Source organism: Rosa chinensis, chromosome 3 (genome assembly GCF_002994745.2).
Source record: "Rosa chinensis cultivar Old Blush chromosome 3, RchiOBHm-V2, whole genome shotgun sequence".
NCBI lineage: Eukaryota > Viridiplantae > Streptophyta > Magnoliopsida > Rosales > Rosaceae > Rosa > Rosa chinensis.
This window is the reverse complement of record NC_037090.1, coordinates 5,856,136-5,876,890: the sequence shown is the minus strand read 5'-3', so window position 1 is coordinate 5,876,890 and position 20,755 is coordinate 5,856,136. Positions and strand designations below refer to the sequence as shown.

The 20,755-nt window shown below is 37.1% G+C and overlaps 3 protein-coding genes across 4 annotated transcripts; 2 read left to right on the top strand and 1 right to left on the bottom strand.

The window, feature by feature from the left end:
* The first annotated feature begins 1,053 nt into the window (after nucleotides 1-1,053).
* On the top strand, nucleotides 1,054-2,004 carry LOC112193997 (putative F-box protein At3g52320). Its single transcript, XM_040516913.1, has 2 exons — nucleotides 1,054-1,414; nucleotides 1,676-2,004. Exons 1-2 carry the CDS (start codon nucleotides 1,054-1,056, stop codon nucleotides 2,002-2,004), a joined length of 690 nt encoding a protein of 229 aa, XP_040372847.1.
* Nucleotides 2,005-10,423: 8,419 nt separating this feature from the next.
* Nucleotides 10,424-13,397, bottom strand: LOC112192255 (serine/threonine-protein phosphatase PP1). Of its 2 annotated transcripts, none has more exons than XM_024331909.2 (4): nucleotides 12,790-13,397; nucleotides 11,360-11,919; nucleotides 10,930-11,118; nucleotides 10,424-10,831 (listed from the first exon to the last, which is right to left on the bottom strand). In XM_024331909.2, the coding sequence occupies exons 1-4, from the start codon at nucleotides 12,983-12,985 to the stop codon at nucleotides 10,808-10,810; spliced, it is 969 nt and encodes a 322-aa protein (XP_024187677.1). In that variant the 5' UTR covers nucleotides 12,986-13,397; the 3' UTR covers nucleotides 10,424-10,807. The 2 variants fall into 2 exon arrangements, with proteins under 2 accessions (XP_024187677.1, XP_024187678.1); XM_024331910.2 differs by having other exon boundaries at nucleotides 11,360-11,930; nucleotides 12,790-12,926.
* Nucleotides 13,398-19,228: 5,831 nt separating this feature from the next.
* Nucleotides 19,229-20,500, top strand: LOC112193996 (F-box/kelch-repeat protein At3g06240). Its single transcript, XM_024334262.1, has one exon. It carries the CDS (start codon nucleotides 19,229-19,231, stop codon nucleotides 20,498-20,500), a length of 1,272 nt encoding a protein of 423 aa, XP_024190030.1.
* Nucleotides 20,501-20,755: the final 255 nt, after the last annotated feature.

The following is a 20,755-nucleotide window of genomic DNA, read 5'->3' as shown; positions in this document are numbered from 1 at the left end:
AGTTTAATTAGGAGAGTGTCTGGTATCCACCAGAGGTGAGTGCCCATACAGATTGTACAGGTAATTGTATCCAAAGAGCACTACTAGCAAAATAAGCAACTCATACAGATTTAACTCACACAAATTATTAAAAAGATGGATATCTGTGTGAAAGACAACTCATACAGATAACACTGTGAAACCAGTATAATTAGATCCACAAGCTAGAGTTTATAAAATTACAATAACTACGAAAATCCTTGTGAAAATACATTAGAGACAGACTTCTGCAATAGTAAGGGATGAAGCCAATTGAGCAGCCATAGCATTCTTTGAAGACATGTGTTTGGTTTGGGATGAAAACTCGCAGAAACCCTAACCTCAGAGAGAGAGAGAGAGAGATACCTAAATTTGTGTGGGAAAACTTGGCACAGTACATTGAGTTGGATATTGTTCTAAATGGTCACTAAAAAACAGTTTTTATTTTTATTTTTGTTGTTGTAGGAAGGACAAAAGTCTTATCTCTCACTTAAACCAAACATTATTGAAGAGACTTGTCCCTCTTGGTAGGCATTCTCACAAAAAAAAAACATTTGTAAGCACGCCTTGTCACAAACATTACTAGCTAGTTGGCCACCCTAAATGTGTTTATATGACCAAATTCTGTGACTGAATACTTTGGCAACTAAAAGTTTCATTTGGTAGTTCAAAGTTACAATAACAAAAAAATTTCTTTTTATATCCAACATTTTTTTCAAATACAATATATATTTTTTTGTTACATTTCCCAACCCCTACTCACCAAGTAGCTAACTCCAAGGGCAACATAACCTGACATACCATAAAAAGCGTCTATAATTGTAATTGAGTCTCTAGATATATAGCAAGTAAAGTTGTGAAGGTAATTCATTTCCTCTTCATATGTGGTAAACGAGATTGCTTAATTCATTTTTCACACATGATCGAGTCTCCCTACCATCCTCATTGAGGCGTTTCTTTTCAAATTCATCTCTTTAATGTCAGATTCATTTTATTCTTATCAAATTGAAAAGAAGCCAGAAATTCGTAGCAGAAATGGTGAAGTGTTGCAAAATGCCAAAGGAGATGATGGTGCATATCCTATCAATATTGCCTCCCAAATCGCTGGTCCGATTCAAGTGCGTCCATAAATCATGGTCTGCTCTGATCAACAATTCTTCGTTTGTAGGCAAGCACCTCCAGTTGTACAACCAACTTTCCTCCTCCACTAGCATCTTGCTCAAGCGTTCTGTCAAAAGTAGAACCGGAACTAACAATGAGGAAATTCTACTTTCACTCCTTAATCTTCGCAAGGATAACGGTGACGATGATGACCTTAATCCTATTGTGGAGGACTTTCATTTGACGCCTTATATAGGAATACTTGGTAAAGGACCATTTATTGAGGTAGAACCTGGTGAATCTATATATATAGTAGGTCATTGTGAGGGGATCATTTTCCTTGTTATTTATACCAGTGACCTCGTCTTATGCAATCCTGCAACCAAGGAATTCAAAATTATTCCCGAGTCGTGCCTTCAAGATACGACCTGATCAGAGATTGCTGGCTTTGGCTATGATCCCAAATCTAATGATTTTAAAATTCTCAACATTGGATCTTGCGGTGAAGAAAGTTATATATGGTGAACGTCTTGTTATTAATCCTCCTAAAGCAGAGGTATACACTCCAACTCTCCAAGTACTGATTCTTGGAGAAACATCACCATTGATTATTTAGAAACAGAAACTACCAACTTTTGGCCTGATGTTTTCCATGAGTACTTCAAGGGAATTTGTTATTGGTTAGGACATGAGCAAAATAAGGAATTCACCGACCTAATTGAACAGGAAATCATTAGGCAAGTGATCGTTTCGTTTGATATGAGTAGTGAGAGGTTTCATATTATATTGCTGCCAGATAGATTCTATATACCATCAGTGCTTATTAAGCGTGATTTGCACATTGCAGTTTGGAAGGAATCCATTGTGTTGGATATGTATCAATGAATTGAAAATACACTTCTACAATATATATAAGTAATTACAGCAATAATATATGCAATAGTATATAGATTACAATACACAGCATGTATCTGAGATAAAAGAATTTTAATTGCAAGAGAACTGACTTGTGATTCGATAGAGGCTTGCAAATTGGCAATGTCCTTTAGACAGAATTTCACCCCTACTCAGTGCTTGTAGTTCGTTAGGCTTCTGACTATTAGGATACAACTATCTTTAATCCAAGAGCCTAGCACCAGACCTTGAATTCTAGCGAACGTACTCAGTATTTTTTCTCTCTGAAGGAAAGGAAGGAAATACATTGTTGTGTTGTTTGGAGAGGAAGGCTTGTTGGGTTTATATAAAGTTTGAGACACCACTTCAGTTTAAATTGAAGAGGTAAGTTGTTTAGACTTATCCTTTCAATAACCTCTTTAGTTCAAACTCAAAAGGTATAAGTTGATCAGACTTGTCCTTTTGATTTCAAATTACAAAAACTGAATTCTATTCAAACTCTAATATAACTGACTTAGATATCCAGCAGTGTTTGGAAATCTCCTTGAGCTGAATCCGAGTGAGAAGAAATTTGGAAATCTCCTTGAGCTAAATCCGAGTGAGAAGAAATCTCTTTGAGGAAGATTCAAGTGAGGTGAAATCTCCTCCAGTCAGATCTTGGAGAGGTAATATCCCTTTGACACGGAGAAATCTCTTCTATACAGATCTTAGAGAGGTACTTCCCCTTGAGACGGATCCTAGTGAGAAAGAAAATCTTAGAGGGATCCCTTTGAGACAGATCTCTATACAAACTCCAACACATTGTTCTTTTTATCTTTCAATTTTATGGTTCGAGTTATGAAGAGTATTCATTTGATATATGGGTGAAGGATGAGTATGGTGATAATCGCGGTTCTTGGACAAAACACATAACCAATGAGCCTATAGTGGCCCTTGCATTGCCATTGACATTCTGGAAGAGCGATGAGTTTCTTATGGTTGCCCCAGATGGACATATAGTCTCCTACAATCTTCATACCCAAAAATAGGCATCTACCACTTCATGGCATCTATCCAGGATATTTTGAAGCTGTTATTTGTGTGCATAGTATAATTTCAATCAAGGGGAGCAATAAGATTGAGAACAAAGAATTTTAGTTTCTCACTATATCAATTGCCCATAGGCTTGATTACATGTATGTTGGGAATCTAATTTCCAGTTGTCCCAAAGAGTAGCTTAGACAATATTCAATTTTTGTGACCTATAATTTTCTTTATTGTTTGCATTTTTTTTTCCCATTCAATTGTCATTTGTTTTTTTTTTGTTAATTAACCCAAGTTGGGTGTCAATATATTGTAACACAAGCCATGCCAGAATAGGTCGTTACATACCGTTCCACAGGACAAGAAGATAGTGGTAGTACCCACATACCCTTCCGCAGCAGACAAGAAGACAATGGTAGTACCCACAGTGGTATATAGCTATAGACCCACTCTTAGACAATTAAATACGTAGACATAGCGAGAATCCTTCTTTTGTCTGGTTTGCCCACTTGGGTCTCAGGGTTTAAGATTCAAATGATGCAATGAGTGAAATCTACTCTCTCCTTTCCAATTTCATGTTTGGTCCAGAAAATCAACAGTCTTGGTCCGGAAGAAATGAGCTTGTTAACTTGGAATTGTTTGGTTGGATCATATATATCCAACTTGCACGTTTGTGCACAACAAGTAGAAGAAAAAGATGAGGCAAAGGATCCAGGTTGAGTAAGGATTGAGAGAGAACCCCCCAGGCGACAACTCTCCACAGCACTCCTGGCCATCCATATCTCTTTCCATCGAAAGAATCATGGACAAAGTGGCCGATGGCCATCATGTTTTTGCCATTGTTTAGCTATACCAATGAAATTATTTTCTATATTGAAATGAACAGAAGATTGCTAATAAAAGTTAATCCAGAAGAAACTTTTTCCAAAGAGTGCTTCTATTCATGCCTCCAAATATGGTATTTGAACCTTCCTCTCTAAATTTTTACCCTAAATTTCCGATTTTAACCTCTATTTTTTTTTTTTTTGCTCTATACACCTAGCCTCTTTCACTCCAACACCTTACCTCTACATCCAACCTCCACCTCAATGAGTCTCTCTCTTTGCTGCGAATCATATATGTAGTTGAACCCACCATCATCCTCATTTTCCCCTTAAGTCTTTGTGAATTGTATTTTCACTTTGTTTGAGGTTTCTTTTAGAAAGAGATTACTACGGCGAACCATAGATTGAGAATGAACATGCTTGATAATAGTTAGATGTTGGTATGAAAGTTTCAACTGGAGTGTGGAGGTGATTGGTCTTGGTGTTTGAAGAGAAAATCATATCATAATTGGAGAAAAATTCAATTATGGGCCAAAGAGTTCAGTTATGATTCTCTCTGTGCTTATCAAAGAGATCATATCATTCAATGCATTCATAAGATTTAGTATCAAAAAATTCATTTGCATGTTTTGTTGTTCACAAAAAATATTCAAAACAAACCAACGATGAACCAAGAAAAATATTTCTCCCCCCTGAAATCAAAGGCAATGACGAGAGAGAGGGCTTGTGTAATAACATTTTTTTTTCTTTTCAGATTTTTAGAAGGTCAAAGTTGGAAATAAAATTGTTCAAAAATCATGAAAGGTCTACATACCAATTGAGGAGATATGAATAGAATCTCATTTTTCCAAAACACAAACACATTTTTTCTTCATTGCAATCAATGTCATTATCATGCGGTAACAATTCATATAACTTTAACAATAAACATTCATTGAGAATTTTCACTTTTTTTATATAGGAAAAACGACAATATACTAAAGAACAAAGATTATATATCACATGATCACATCTAACCCGTTTTAAGAGAGTTGAGTAACTTCACTAGAGAATAGATACAACATATTTTGAGAAAGTATAAATTCTGCAACTAATAATAAAAAACCATGAACTCAAAATTTGGAACTTATTGCTTCGATATAAGGTAGTTAGCACTCCTGTTAGTGCCCTTGAGTAGGGTATTTGGCGGGAACATAGAGTTGGCTCTTAAGTTGTTTTTGACCTTTCTCTAGTAGTGTCAAGAAACTGTTCTTTTTGGTCTTATTATTTTTAGGATAATATTGCATGTTAGATGGCCCTAGGTTTTTTTGTTTTATAAGGATAGCTCAATCTTGTTGTAGCCCGCGTGTTGGGTGAGCTGTTCCTTGATGATGTTATCTACATGATTTTATTAACGGATTGACACTCACATTCTCACAAAGAAGATTTCAATTAATGATTTCATATGTCACCCATACTTTGTACATTGTAGCTTAACTTAACAACGGCCTAACAGGCCTGTTTGGATATAGGTATTTGGGAGGGGGGATTTGGATTTGAAATCTCAAAATCCAAATCATTTTGTTTGGATAACTTTTTTGTGTAAATTTGAATTTTGGATAAATCCACCTTGAGATTTTGGATCAATAATTATGAGTATTTAAAATAACTACTCCACCATAGGTATTTCAAATCCTTATCCTCTGCACATTTCTCGACCAAACACAAATTTAGGTATTACTCTCTCTCTCTCTCTCTCTCTCTCTCTCTCTCATGAAGAAGATTTCAATTAATGGAAATTCTCTCTTCAATTAATTATTTCATATTTCACCCATACTTTGTACATTGTAGCTTAACTTAACAACTGCCTAAATAAGATAAAGGCCTGTTTGGATATGGGTATTTGGGAGGGGGGATTTGGATTTGGATTTGAAATCTCAAAATCCAAATATTTTTGTTTGGACAACTTTTTTAGAGAATTACACAGGCCCGACCTTGCCCAAGGGTAGCCTTGGCGACAGCCCAGGTCCCAAGGGAAGGTGGGGCACCACACATATACACACACACACACACACACACACACACACACACACACACACACATATAATTTTCAATAATATATGCTGCAGAATAAAAAAAAAAATTTATTTCAGAATTTTAGATGGAATAATTGCGTGTTTTCCTCTTCTCATTCTTCTACTATTCAAATCATCGAGAACTGTAAAAAGTCAAGCACCATTATAATAGAGTCTCTCACTCTCCAAAATATTGAAATCAAACGAATTTCTCTTTAAATTTGGGATTTCAATGGTTATTCATTCCCTCAATTCATTTTCATCATTTGTCCCTCTAGTCTTTCTCCTGTATGTTTTTCATCTCCCAATCTTTCTCCACTCTATTTTTTTAGTTCTTCTAAGGTGATTAGACAATTTTTTGACATTACATGATGCAGGTTGAAGTATATATCAAAATTCAAAATAGGTATTGGGTGTTCTTCAATTTTGAAATTATGAATAGTAGAAGTTATATTTCTTGTTTTTGTGGTTCTAATAATTATTCTAAAAACTTGTTAATTCGTAACTTTACGGAGCCAAATTAATCTCGGAATCATCATTTTTTGCTCCAAACCAGCCCTGGACACCAAAAAAAAAAAAAATTTCGCTATGGGCATCAAGAACCTCAGGACCGGCCTTGGAATTACATATAAGTGTCATTTTGAGAATTATATTAGTAATAAGGCCACCTAAATTTTCTTGCACAAATAAGGTCACCTGCATTCACAAATTATTTCATCCTTGCCAGTTTTACCCTTCTACCTAATAAACCCAAGGTCCATCAGCCTTGCATCGATCTGTGGTCACTCTCTCTCTCTCTCTCTCTCTCCTCGATCACAGATCTTCACATCTTGGTCTCCGCCTCCTGTTCCTGCTACCACTGGCCTCACTGCCGTCTCTTAGATCGGACCTAGCCCTCATCGACCCGATCTTTGACGCAGATTCTCTCTCTCTCTCTCTCTCTCTCTCTCTCTCTCTCAAATTCAAATCTCAATTCGGTGTCAATGGAGCCACTGGTATCACTGTCGTCTCTCAGATAAGACCCAGCCTTCACTGACTCGAACTTTAATCTCTACAGCCGCCTCAAGAAGCTTCAGCGCCAGAACGAGTTCATCGACATTAAAGACGAGCAAAAATACCTAAAGCGCGAGATGCTCTGGTAAGCTACAGTGTAATCTATGCTCAATCCTTTTGATATTTTGTTGAAATTGAATTAAAGTTAGAGACTATGGTTTGAGCTAATTCTACACTCGATTCATAGTGTTTTTATCATTTGAATGATGCGAATTGATTCATGGTACTTCAGAAATGGATTATCCTATATACTTTTTTCTGTTCTGTAATTTGAAATCGGATCATGTATTGGAAAGTTCAAAATTGTTTGATTTGCATGGTGAGATTGATCGATCTGATGAGATTTTTGGTTTGAAATCTGTATAGGTTATTGGGAGAAGGTGTTGAATCGGTGAGGCTATTTCTTGGTTTTTAGAAAACATAGAAAATCTCAAAGTTGCAATTGGTAGTTGCTCCAGAACCACATGTTTTCCTAGTGGTCCATTTGCGTCATACATGATTTTAATAACAGCGGATAGCATGATTCATATGCCTTAGTTCTTATAGAAATTTATTAATGAAAAATTCTATGTAGTTTATTGACTTTCCTACTTGTATTGTGGGTTAGCTAGTCACTAACTCATTCTAAAATGCATAGATCTACCTATTTGCTTTATAAAACAGCAAAAGCCTTCAACATAACGAGAACACCTATGTTAGTATCTTTCAAGCTAATGTTGGTAGCTTTTCTGTTTCTATTTTGATTAATTTTAAGTCAATAACTCTCCACAATTGCTATAATGACTTTTCAACATAGCAATAGTAGCTTTCTATGCCTACGTTTGTATCGTTTTAAGTTGATGTTAGTAGCTTTTCTATTTTCCCGATGGTAGTAACATTTTAATTTTGATTTTGATTGTATTCTTTACATTTCCATAGCTTTGTTAGTCTCTGAGAATAGTTCTGCGTGGTAGTAGTTTTTGTTTTGCTTGGTACGTTATAGCTTTTGGTGTTGATGAGAGTAACTTTTGGTGACGGTGAGAGTAACTTTTGTTACTGGTGAAAGTAGCTTTCTAGTGTTTGTGACAGTATCGTCTATTGCTGGTTAGAGTAGCTTTTGATGTTTGTGACAGTAGCTTTTGTTGGTGAGGATATTAGCTTTTAGTTTTGGAGAGCATAGGTTTTGTTGGTAACAATAACTTTTGGTGTTGGTGACAGTAGTTTTTATTGCCTCACCGGAGGTTCCCGGAAATCTCACCAGAGTAGTTTTTGTTGCTAGTGACAATAACTTTTATTGCTGGTGACAGTAGCTTTTGTGACCTCGTCGGAAATCTCACCAGCGTAACTTTTGTTGCTGGTGATAGTAGCTTTTGTGACATCTTCGGAAATCTCACAAGCGTAGCTTTTGTTGCTAGTGACAGTAGCTTTTACGACCTTGCCGAAAGTTGCCAGAAATCTTATCACAGTAGCTTTTGGTGTTAGTGACAGTAGCTTTTGTGGTAGCCAGAGTTCGCCAGAGGTCGGCCGGAGACCCGCCGGAAGTTGGCCGGAATTGACCGGAGACCTTGCCGAATAGGAGAGAGAGAGAGAATGATTGTTGACTTTTACTTTAGTGGCATTTGTGTAAATATGTTGATTTTTATATCCAAAATATAACACCATTTTTAATCTAGTGGCCTTATGAGGGAAAAAATTAGTTGGCGGCTTTATGGCTAAAAAAACATTCAAATGTGTACTTATATCTAATTAACCCTAACTTTTTTGTGGAAATTTGATTTTTGGATAAATCCACCCTGAGATTTTAGATCAGTAATTATGAGTATCTCAAATAACTATTCCACCCCTTTCCAAATAAAAATAACTATTCCACTGTAGGTATTTCAAATCCTTATCCTCTGCACATATCTCGACCAAACACAAATTTAGATCTCTCTCTCTCTCTCTCTCTCTCTCTCTCTCTCTCTCTCACTCTCATCCTCCATGATTAGTAAGAATGCTTGGGTGATCCAAATAACCAACTTAAAATCTTTGGATTAATCCAAACAACAGTGTTGGGAATACACATATTTCAATTACTTGATTTTTAAATATATCAAATTTGGAATTATCCAAATCCAAATCCAAATCCAAATTAAAATTATGTTTCCAAATGAAAACAGTTTCCAACTACCTTTATTAGTCTGGTGATCTACATTACATCTAGGTGGTGTTTGTTACACGGGATTGGACTGGATTGGACATTCTTATCTAGTTCAATCCCAGTTATCCCATGTTTGGCAGCAAGGGGACTCTTTTTAATGAGACTCCACAGTCCCAAAAACCACCCCGACACCGTCTACTACAAACCCACCAAAAACCATGGGATTGTAGAAGCCCCTCTCACTCGATCTACTCTTCCCTTCCGTTCGTCGTTCTCTCATCATTCTCAACCTGCAATTCAACCTCAACCCACAAAAGCTGCCATTCAAACCCAACAAATTTCAACGACCCAGACCCCCTAATCGTCAACTTTAGCCAATTCAACATCCACAAATCGAAATCTACAAAACGACCCAGATACGGGTTCGCGAAGTGGATTCAGTCCGGAGTGGGAGGTTGATGGCGGGCTCTGGCTGGGCTGCCGTGGATGGCTTTCCATGTGGTGCTCCTAGTCAGACATGGCTGGCTCCGATCTCCCATGGCTGTCATAACTTCGGCAATTTGAGAACTGCACACTACGACGGAAAGTCAAAGGAAATGATGGTTGAAGGTGAACCTCGGTGTGGATGGAGTGGGGCTCTCGGGGAGGATGACGACGCTGGGATTGAGATCGGTGATGGGCTTGAGGGGGCTGGTGCTGAAGATGGTGAGGTAGAAGACGGAGAGGGATTGGATGTGGTGAGCGATGAGGTGGGTGTATTGGGAGCCGTAGTCGAGGATTGTGGAGCTTTGCTGGTGTTGAAGGTTTTGCTGGTTGGTGGTTTTGCAGGTTGGTTCTATATTTAATCTCGCTGGCATCAAGCATGGGTTAAGGCACTCTATAGCATAACCTGGCTTGAAGAGTGGAGGACTCTAAAAAAAATTAAGCCGGGGTAACACAATCCCCCCTAACAAACGCGGCCCTAATACTCTAATTTGAACTCCCTCAGTCCCTCCCTATTGGACCTCTCCCGAAGGCGAGCATGCAGTACTGAGTCCACTGACTTGGTTATCTGTTGCTCCCTTCTTGTTTCTCTCTGTTTTCTTTTGTTGAGGATCAGTTTTCCCGCTGCCACATGGATTCTCGTATGCACTTTTGACCCTAACATAAATTTCCAAGATTCTTTCATTTGGTGGCCATTGAATGAGAATGAGTATTTACCTTGCAGTTTATAGTGAAAAATGGTTACTACTTACAATTAAAGGATTTAGGGCTACAATCATTCACTTTTCTGTAAGATAGTCGAGACCGTCATCTTAAACATATCCATGATATAAAATACGTGGGGAAAAAAGAAAAAGAAAAAAGCTATCAAAAAAATTAGTGAAGGACTTCCCTGTAAAATGCTATCATGAAACTAAATATACACATGCCGAACATTAACCAACGCAAACCATTCTCAATCTGTACCCTCAAATTCTAATTAGCAAATATTGACCAAAAGAAGCCAAAACTAAAAACCACTTCCCTGCACAAGCACATGCAGTTCTGATGTACACATTTCATAAAAACTTCCGTGAAATTGACTTGTCAGATATCTTTCAATAGGATCAAGCTTCTCCCGTGTTGATTAATATGATCAAGCTTCTCCCTTATCAAGCAAGGTCATCTATTAGAAGAATTCGAACCATTGATGGAGTTTGTTGAGTTTCCTTATGGAGCTGTGAGAAATCTCCAAATGATCAGTTCTTTCCAGCTTTAGGCAGCTGCCAAAGAACAAAAAAAAATAAGCCAGCGTGAATAGATATCATCATAGTATCATACATATTATTATCAAAATGAATATAATGAACGATACAAATACCTTTTTAAGATTTAAACGACTACTTGAGGCTTCATCAGCACTTGATTTAAGTATCTCAAAGGAACACAGTAGAGCTTCATCAACACTCATTAGAGCACCGGCATTATCAAACTCCCCTCCGTAGTTTGGAGCTGAGAATATAGTGACTAATCTTCGTTTCGCGAAAAATTCATAGCCGTCCTCAACCACCTGCAACTAACTTAAATGAAAAAACAATTTGGACAAAGGAAGCCTAGAGCTACTATAAAACCTGAGAGGTATGTATGTTCACATGCCTACATTACTTCTACTAGTCCAAAGTATTTTAGATATGATTGGTTGGAAGGCATATGGAATACAAAACAGAAGCTTATGATGGCTGCACACGCATACCCTGACCCTAAAGCCAGTTTCAACAGTAATTCAATTTCATAAATAAAAAGAGGATTACCTGATGACCCCGACAAACAAGATCAAGGTCATTCTTGTCTAAAAATTCAATAACTCTATCAGCTCCAAAAGTACAGGAAACACCGCGATCACTCTCTGCCCAGCCATCAACCCTAGCATCAGGATCAGACCAAAGCAAATCACATAAAAGACCATTATCTGGAATGTCAGTCGGCCTTGGAAGTTCCTTTATTTGATCCAAGTTTTCCAACTCTGGTGAGAGCCCACCATGCATACAAAGTATCTTCCCATCAATAAGTGCAGACACAGGCAAACAATTAAAGCAGTCAGTAAAAATTTTCCAAAGCCTAACGTTGAACCGCCTTTTACACTCGTCATAGAACCCATATATCCGGTTAATCTTTGCATCTTCATGGTTTCCTCTCAAAAGGAAGACTTTTTCAGGATATTTTATTTTGTAGGCCAGAAGCAAACATATTGTCTCCAAGCTTTGCTTGCCTCGATCCACATAATCTCCAAGAAATAGGTAGTTTGCGGCGGGAGGGTAACCCCCCTGTTCAAATACTTTAAGTAGGTCTTGGTATTGTCCATGTATATCACCTGTAAGACACCTGCAATATTAGGAAGACCAGGGGGAGAAAGAAATATAAGGACAGAATTGTCTATGCTTGCATTCTGCCTATCACTTCTTCCCTACATTTCATGCAAGCGACATTTAATATGAGTTGTTTACTAGTAAGAAAACCACAAAAGCAATCTAAAGAATACAAATTCTCTGAGATCAAGGAATCAAAATGAAGCGAAGAGTCATCCAATGCATGCAAGTCGCCTTTGCAAACTTCAGTAATTTCTAGAATAATAAAGTCTATGAGTTGATAAACTAAATATGCTAACTTTTATCATAAATGTAAGGCCCTATAGGACATTAAAGGCATCTAAAAGTAGAAGCATAATCAAAGCAGACGTTTTATAGTCTGCAAAAAGATCTTGTCATTCCTATAACATCAACCGTGATGAAAGTTTTCTTTGATATTGGAAGTTTGGAACCACAACTCTACGCAGACGGTTTTCATATAGAACATCCAGCCCGTAAATCTTTCACATAGATTCAAAGACAAGACATTTCACCAAAAAAATCAGCCCTTCTACCTACAGTTTTGCACATTGTAAAGATATGCCTTTCCATTCAACAAAATGGCACATGATTCTCAAACTATTGGGCTCATCTCAATTTAGAAAAATTCTCAAACCTAGACTCATCTCATCGTGGACATCATCTTTTCCGTTTTTGTCAAAACACACAGAAATTTCTCCAAATGTTCATTACATATTACATAACAGATCAATTCCAACACTATTCTTATTCACTGCCACTCCGTAAATCATCCACAAGCCAACACTAAAAGCAATGATCTCTAATTGCATAAATCAGTATCATACCAAAAACTCAAAAAGGATTAGAGAGCTTACCGCATATGTGAATTGGGGCTCGAACCTCAAGAAGATTAGGCTGGGAAAGGAAGATTTGGCGGGCGTTGACGCAAAGTTGACGGATCTCTGCCTCTGAAAGCTGCACTTGTTTCCCTCCTTTGCCTTCCAATAACCTCCTTATTATATCATCCAATACACCTTTATCCATCATCCCCTCCATTGTCATCATCATCATCCTCCTCCTTCAACCCCCAGACTCGAATTCTTGGAATTGATCCCAGAAAAAAATAAGTTATATAGATATATGAAAAACAAAGATATGACAGATCAGCTGCGTGGAAATTCAGAAAGATGATTCAAGAACCCATCTTTTAAAGAAAGATGAACTGGGTCAACAAAAGAAACTCAAGAATTTCACATCTTGGATTGAGACAGCTGCAAAATTTGAAGAAATAAATAAATAAACGAACAAGAACAGAAAGAAATGCCCAAGTGAGATAAAGTTCTGGATTCAAAGAATAGGAACAGAGAAAAGATGGACGGGCAGAGATCGTTGAAAATGTGGAAGAAAGCTATTTGGGGTTGGCACTGAATGCTTCTTTTATCTCTTATTGTTTTTCTTTATTGTTTTCTTCCCTAAATTTTTGAGGGAGTGCCAAGTAGATTTTGATGGTGTTGAAACCTTCAAACTTGGACGACCAAATGCGCGAGGAACATAGACCGGCGCGCGATAGCAACATTGTACACGTGGTATTATCCGATGGGGGCATATGTGCAAAAATATAACCGGACAGGACATTTACTTTACTCTTTCGGCAAATTGTCTTTACTCCCTCCAATTATATGAAGTTCTCACATTGCACACTTTCTTTAAAAGTTGTTAATTTCTTTTCAGACAATATTTTATTTTTATTTTTGACAGCTTGAGGAAATGAAAATTTGAACTTACAAAACTTATTGATCATTATGGAAAGAATGATGATTGGACTAACTTAGCCTCAATTTTATACCCTTCATGTCTTTTGACCAATTTTTTTTAATCCGTATCCTTTTATTAATAAGATTATTTTCTACTCACGTGTTATGTTTTATGAATTTTAGATAGAGTTTGAGGTTTTGAGATGTAGAAGTTACATGTACTTTTTCACATAAAGTTGTCAAAGAGGCTATGTATTTAATTGTGTGAATGTGTTTTTTTTTTTTTCTCTTTTCTTTAAAAGATGATCAAAGAGTTTCACTCTTGCCCTCATGGTGACTCGAACTCATGACTCCGTACATAGGTAGTGGGTGTTCTAACCACTGAGCTAATACCACTTCGTCAATTGTGTGAATGTGCTTGATTTCTCTTATGATTTTTCTTTCTATATTAATGAAATTAGTGACATTATTTATGTTTTCTCTGGCCTTTTTGATAATATTTCGTCGGTGGGTTTAATGGTTTGAACATTTCCTTTGATCCAAATAGAGGGAGTAATTGAGTATGTCTAATTTGGCTTTGAGTGGGGTTGGATAAGGTTTTGTGGGCTAGGTAGAGGATGCGGCAATAAAATTTACTTGAGGGTGTTTGAACTCAGGGAGTATACTTCTACTCTAAAAGGAAGAACAATGAGACGTCCGGTATCAAAATCTATCTCACCGTAAGATGCAATGTGAATGATTCTGTAATCATTAGATTTGGGCTCATAGCCAAATCCAAGACCAGTTGTGGTCGTATTTCCTGGGATCGAATCTTGGGAAGGAGAGACGTACGTGTCAAGAAGGCTTGGCTGTGGAAAAAGCTTGAATAATCTTGAAAGGATTTGCACCATCAAATCCTTTCGAGTGAGAAATGCCCAAGTGAGATAAATAGACAAATGAGCCCATTAAAATGCCCTTTAACAGCATAAACCTCCCTCTCATAGTTGGACTAAAAGAAAGTGGAATATCCATGTCCTCAACCATAGAACGAATGACGTCCTCATCATCACCATCAATTTGGACAGTTTTTTTTGGACAAAGTTAGCAATGAGAATACAAGTTCTTTCTCATCATTGTCAAGGTCCCTGTGGACATTCAACCTTTTGAAAAGGAGGCAACTAGGCAAGTGGAGGATTTGTTGTCCATGGAATTGGAGAGATGCTTGGATACAAATGTAGGACCATTTGTCAGAGCATACCATGACTTGGGTATGCATTTGAATCGCATAAGAGACTTGGGAGGTAGTCTTGAAAGGATTTGCACGATCATCTCTTCATTCATTTTGCAAAACTAAGTATATATATTCCACATGAGAAAAATAGGACCTTATTAGTAATTTAAAAGAAAAATTTCAGAACTGATCTACTCATTATGAATGCATAAATATCTAACGCTTGATTTGTCATAATGTAATCGAAAAGTGGGTCTCCCAAACCATTTATTAGAAAGTTTTTAAACTAGTCCTCATTTTAGTGGTCTTCATTAAAAGAGCTCACTTTCCCTTATTTCTATAATCATTATATGATTATCTGTCATCCTGATTTTTTTTATTTTTTTATTTTTTATTTTTAAAGAGAAGAGACTATACGGTCCATCATTGGCAACATAAGAATCATATCACTCTTCCAAAACTCTAACGACCTCTCAATGGCTCAATGCCAACTAATGGCTCAAATGCCAATTGTTTTGTCCAAGAACCCTCAACACTGAAGTCATCCAACACCCATAATCCATAGGTTTCGAGACAATCACCAATACGCTGTAACCCAAAAAGATTAGAGCAACAGATCCCTTCCACAGTATAAGATGCATATCGAAACAAAGTGCAAACGACTAATGTAAAGTATACGGAAATAGTACATTGTGAAATACCTTATTGATCGTATCAAACAAACTGACCACTTGATTGTTTTCCTCCTCAGGTCTATCAAAGTAAGAGATGAAATCCTTTTGTTGCTCATATCCCAACCAATAACAATTTCCCTTCAAGTAGACATGGAAACATTCAGGTCAAAAGATGGTAGTTTCAGTTTCTAAAATAATCAGGACTAATCTCTCGCCAAGAATCAGTACCCAATGTGTATATTTCCACTCTCGGAGGGTAAATAACAAGTCGCTCTTCACCATAAATGTCCTCTCCATAAGATACGACTCTATGAACTTTGTAATCTTCAAATTTTGGATCATAGCCAAATCCCACAGTACACTGATCGATCCCTTTTTTCAGGCATGGCTAAGCTTGAATTCCTTTATCGATGGATTGCATAAAACAACGCTGTTACTTGAAAGTGCTAAACAAATTATTCCATCACAATGTCCTATAATGCTTACAGATTCTAGAACCTCAAGCCCAATATATTGTCCCCTGCTCGTTAGACCCATAGAATTAATGTGGGACACTGATGCCCTCGGCAACGGAATGAGTTATAATATGCTCATCAACCCATCATTCTCATTGCAAATATTAAGCATTGAGAATATACGAGTTCCTTCTCATCAGTATCAGGATCCTTGAGGACAAAACGCTTGAAAAAGATGCAAGTGGAGAGTGATCTGTGGATGGAATTGTAGAGATGCATGGATACAAAGTTGGGACAGTTGATCAGAGAATACCATGACTTACCGACGCACTTGAATCGCATCAGAGATCTGGGAGGCAACCTTAATAAGATTTGTGATACCATTCCTTCTGTCATTTTTGAAAAATATGTCATTTTCTGCTTTGATTCGATCCTTTCTCGACATTGATCATATGCATAAAGTAGAGAAATTTAGGGCAACTGGTTTACATGATTGTAGTCTTGTAGAAATATAGTCTCTCTATTTAAATCATTGATCTTTTGTTTAAATTATACCGTACTGTGCACATGTTATTGTCGAAAAGATTAATCAGCTATAGTTCTATGACCGTTCCAGCTACGCCGGAGTGACCTTCGGTACACCAGAGGTAAAGCTACTAGCTGAGGCAATCCCGGCCAGGTCCTGCCAAGCTGGGATGCACTCTCACTCGCTCGTCGCACATCCCTTCCCAGTAAAGGTATGTGCCACAACTAATGCACATCAGTCTCATATCGAAAACAAAATGGAAATCAAGCCTCAAGTCTATAAAAGGGAACTACTCTCTCATCATTAATGGTAAGCATTGATTACTCATCTACCAACACTCTGTCAACATTAATACATCGACTCACTTAGACATCAGAGAAGCGAAGACGGATCACCCAGTATACATCTTGTTGCCCTTAATTATATTATATTTGATAGTCTACATCTTGATGCCCTTAATTATATTATATTTGACATGTGTGGCAGCCATTTGCCGTACTAAATCAGCCCCGAGCACCGTGATAAAGTAACCTGGGGTTTTTTCCATGTGGGATGTATATATTCTCAACACGCCCCGGCACGTGTGGTGAATTTTCAAGTCGTATGCGTGGACAACTTTGGCCGTGACGCATGCACACGTGGGATAACCCACTCTGATGATAAAGTTATTTGGGATTCACATCCAAAATCAATTGGCAATAGATGAAGTGTCTCAAATCCTTATAAACTCATAGACAATTTCCCATTTTTCCCATGTGAAATGTATATATTCTCCACACACCGGACCCATGACCGCCAAACATCACATTTACTAGTCCCCAAATTTAGGTAGAAACACATAATCTAAGATCTTTATATTGTTTGTTTTCTTTAAGAGACTCTACCGTGTTAATATACCAATATTTCCTTAGAGGCCTTTAATAGGTAGAAAATACAGAAATCCTTAAGGGTATATATTAGTGGAATATAAAGGACTTTAAGGGTATATATTAGGGGTGGGCGCGGTTCGGGGCGGTTCGGTGTTAGGCTAAAACCGCAACCAAACCGCTTCATTCGGTTGTGCTATATTTAAAACCGCAACCGCATTTTAAAAACCTACACCGCTTACTTCGGTTACACCGTTTTGCGGTGCGGTGCGGATCGGTTTCGGTTATGTTCGACTTTCTTTTCTTTTTGACATATTTTAGACCAAAGTCGACAAATTTAACCGTCCTAAAATGACTAACCATTACTATCAAAATATCAACAAAATAAAGTATAAACCACTCATAATCTGTTCACTAAATCAAGTAATGAACATTACAAGTAACCTGTTCATGACATCAACATCTCAAGTTCTCAACTACAAAAATAAGTAATAACATTAAGTTAATGTTAAACCTGCAGATCAACTATCAAATTATTCAAATATCAACAATCTGCTCCAGCTGTTCAACATTTATAACCAAAAAGCAATTTCCAAAACTAAATCAAAGTTCCAACAGTCTAACAATCTGTTTACAAACCAAATAGCTAACATGCAGCACAAACATAAATCAAAATTCCAACTTCCAAGTTCTAGCAATAAATCAAAGTTCCAGCAGCACAAAAACTTCAAAGTACGAAACATTAAATTTAAAGTTATTACAAACTATAGTTAAAGAACTTACTGGCTGCAACATCAAGTTCCAAGTACCAAACAGAAGTTAAAGTTATTAGTTATTACAAACCAATAACTTTAACTTCGTCGTGACTCGGGAGGACTGAGGAGGCTAGCAAAGAGCCAAAGACTGCAAGAGTGAAAAACTGAAAATGAGAGGCTGATGGGAGTTTGCGAATCTGCTAGGGTTTTCAATTTTGAGACAGTAATCAGGTGCAGCAGGGAGTACCTGTACTGGACCTAAACCAATTACAATTCGACAGCACATTTAAAAATATAAACATAATACTAAAATAATTAAAATAATATTAATTTAAATAAATAATATATATCCGGTCCGGTTCGGTTATTACCGGCCGGTTCTACTTACAAACCCGGTTCCGAACCGTTTCAGACCGGTCCGGTCCGGTTTTTTTTTTTTTGCAGCCCTGTTTCATCCGGTTCGGTCCCCAAACTGGATTTCCGGCCCGGTTCGGCCGGTTTTTGACGTCCGGTTCGGTTTCTGCCCGCCCCTAGTATATATGTTAGAGGAATATAAAGGCCCATTACGGTATTAAACCGCTTCTATCATGAAAATATATGTATATCCTTTTTTTTTTTTTTTGAAATGGAAAATATATGTATATCCTTAACAAATTAACAAAATAACAAAGGTAATGTGTCTCTATGTGTGTGTATTATTGAAGAGTATGTTTACTTTAAATATTGTGTATAACAGAGGATGAGTTGCATGTGCTCCTCCTTTCTCTCCCAGCCTCAACTTAACTGGGTTCTCTGCCTCAATTTTCTCTTCAGTCTCGTTTATCTTCTATATGATTGTCTATCAAAGTTTAATTCCTATATTAGTACATGTACTAACTAAAAGCTCACGTTTTCAATAGAAAATCACCACCAATTTATGCCTATTTGCAGTGAGCTAAATACATTTCATTGGATGTAGTCGCGCGCATCGGATTAGCTATCATCATGGTATGTGAAAGTTCAAATCATCATATACAATTGTGATAAAGAAAGAGAAAGTAGAAAGAGGAAAAGAGGAGAGCGGAGGAGATCGAAATGATGCAATCTTCCAAATTGGCGGAAGAGATAGTCGTACAATTCATGTCGAGATTGCCTCCTAAAGCCTTGATGCGATTCAAATGTATTCGTAAGTCATGGTACAATCTAATAAATAGTCCAAGTTTTGTGGCTCAGAATCTTTCTTATTCCATGAACAACAAATTCACCTCTTCCACTTGCATCCTTTCCAAGCATACTGTCCTCAAGGACGGTAACATTACAGATAGGAATGAAATTCTTGATATCCTTACGTATGGAAACAATGATAAGCAGCAAATTTTACTGTCATTGCTTAACCTATGCAACGATCATAATGGTGATGATCAAGAGCTTTTTTCTGTTATTAAGGACAACTTTATTGTTCCTTTTCCTTTTGATAAATGTTCGTTGAGTTTAAAAATTGCAGGTCATTGTGATGGGATTATTTGTCTTGTTAACGTTGAGGATGTTGCTTTATGCAACCCTTCAATCAAGGAATTCAATCATCTTCCAAAGTCTTGTCTTCTTCTCCCCCCAAAAAATTGGGATGATTATGAAAATGAAGATGATTATTATGAGGCATTAGAATCGGAATCAAATGCTGTGGGATTTGGCTATGATTCCAAAGCTAATGTTTACAAGGTTGTTAGAATTGTCCAGTTTACTTCAGGGTATGTTTTTACTTCACATCCTTCAAGAGTAGAGGTGTACACCTTAGGGGCAAATTGTTGGAGAGAGATCAAGGCAGATGTACTTGTAAGTACTGTCTGTTGGAGTCCTTCATTTGAGATGTACTTCAAGGGAATTTATTATTGGGATGCGTATAGCTATCTTACTCCTAGACAGTATAAGGACGGCATACTTGCATTTGATATGAGTGATGAGCTATTTTATTTGATATACCATCCGGAGACTACACGTGAATTTAACAAGAGCCTTGCTGTGTGGAAAGAATCCATAGCTCTTATCACCTACGAAGGAGATGCTCCTAAATGTTTCGATTTATGGCTAAATGAAGACTCTAGTTGTTTTAAAGGTTTATGGACAAAATACTTCACTATTGGACCGGTAGAAGTTGAGATTCCTTTAGTATTTTGGAAGAGTAACGAGATTCTTATGGTGAATGCTGATAAACATATAGTTTCTTATAACCTTGATACCCAAACACTCAAGTGTCTCCCAATGCATGGAGTGGAAGATCCTGAGTATATTTATGCTATTATTTATGTAAGTAGTATTATTTCAGTAAACAGAGACAATAAGCTCGAGTGTACGACTACTTCTATTTAGCAAAATAATAATAAATTTACTTACCGATACAAGCTAACAATTTGATTCCTTGTTGTTGTTCTTAACTTCTCATATTATAATCAAACTTTCATGTTTTAGTTCCTTAACATAAATCAGGAAAATCTAAATTCCTCGCCCAAGATGGCGATATATCCTATCGAATATTTTTTTTAGGGAAGTGAAATAAAGGTAAACTCTTCGCACTTATTCAAAATTTTAATGATAAAAAGGGCGGGGGGGGGGGGGGGGGGGGGG

Bases quoted from the DNA above. Each gene is read 5' to 3' on its own strand.
- LOC112193997 (XM_040516913.1), top strand. From the start codon at position 1,054: ATGGTGAAGTGTTGCAAAATGCCAAAGGAGATGATGGTGCATATCCTA. The intron at 1,415-1,675 runs GTGAATCTATAT...CCTAAAGCAGAG, and splicing joins ATTTATTGAGGTAGAACCTG to GTATACACTCCAACTCTCCA.
- LOC112192255 (XM_024331909.2), bottom strand. From the start codon at position 12,985: ATGATGATGATGACAATGGAGGGGATGATGGATAAAGGTGTATTGGAT. The intron at 11,920-12,789 runs GTAAGCTCTCTA...GGTGTCTTACAG, and splicing joins AGCCCCAATTCACATATGCG to GTGATATACATGGACAATAC. The intron at 11,119-11,359 runs GTAATCCTCTTT...AGTTAGTTGCAG, and splicing joins TTGTTTGTCGGGGTCATCAG to GTGGTTGAGGACGGCTATGA.
- LOC112193996 (XM_024334262.1), top strand. From the start codon at position 19,229: ATGATGCAATCTTCCAAATTGGCGGAAGAGATAGTCGTACAATTCATG.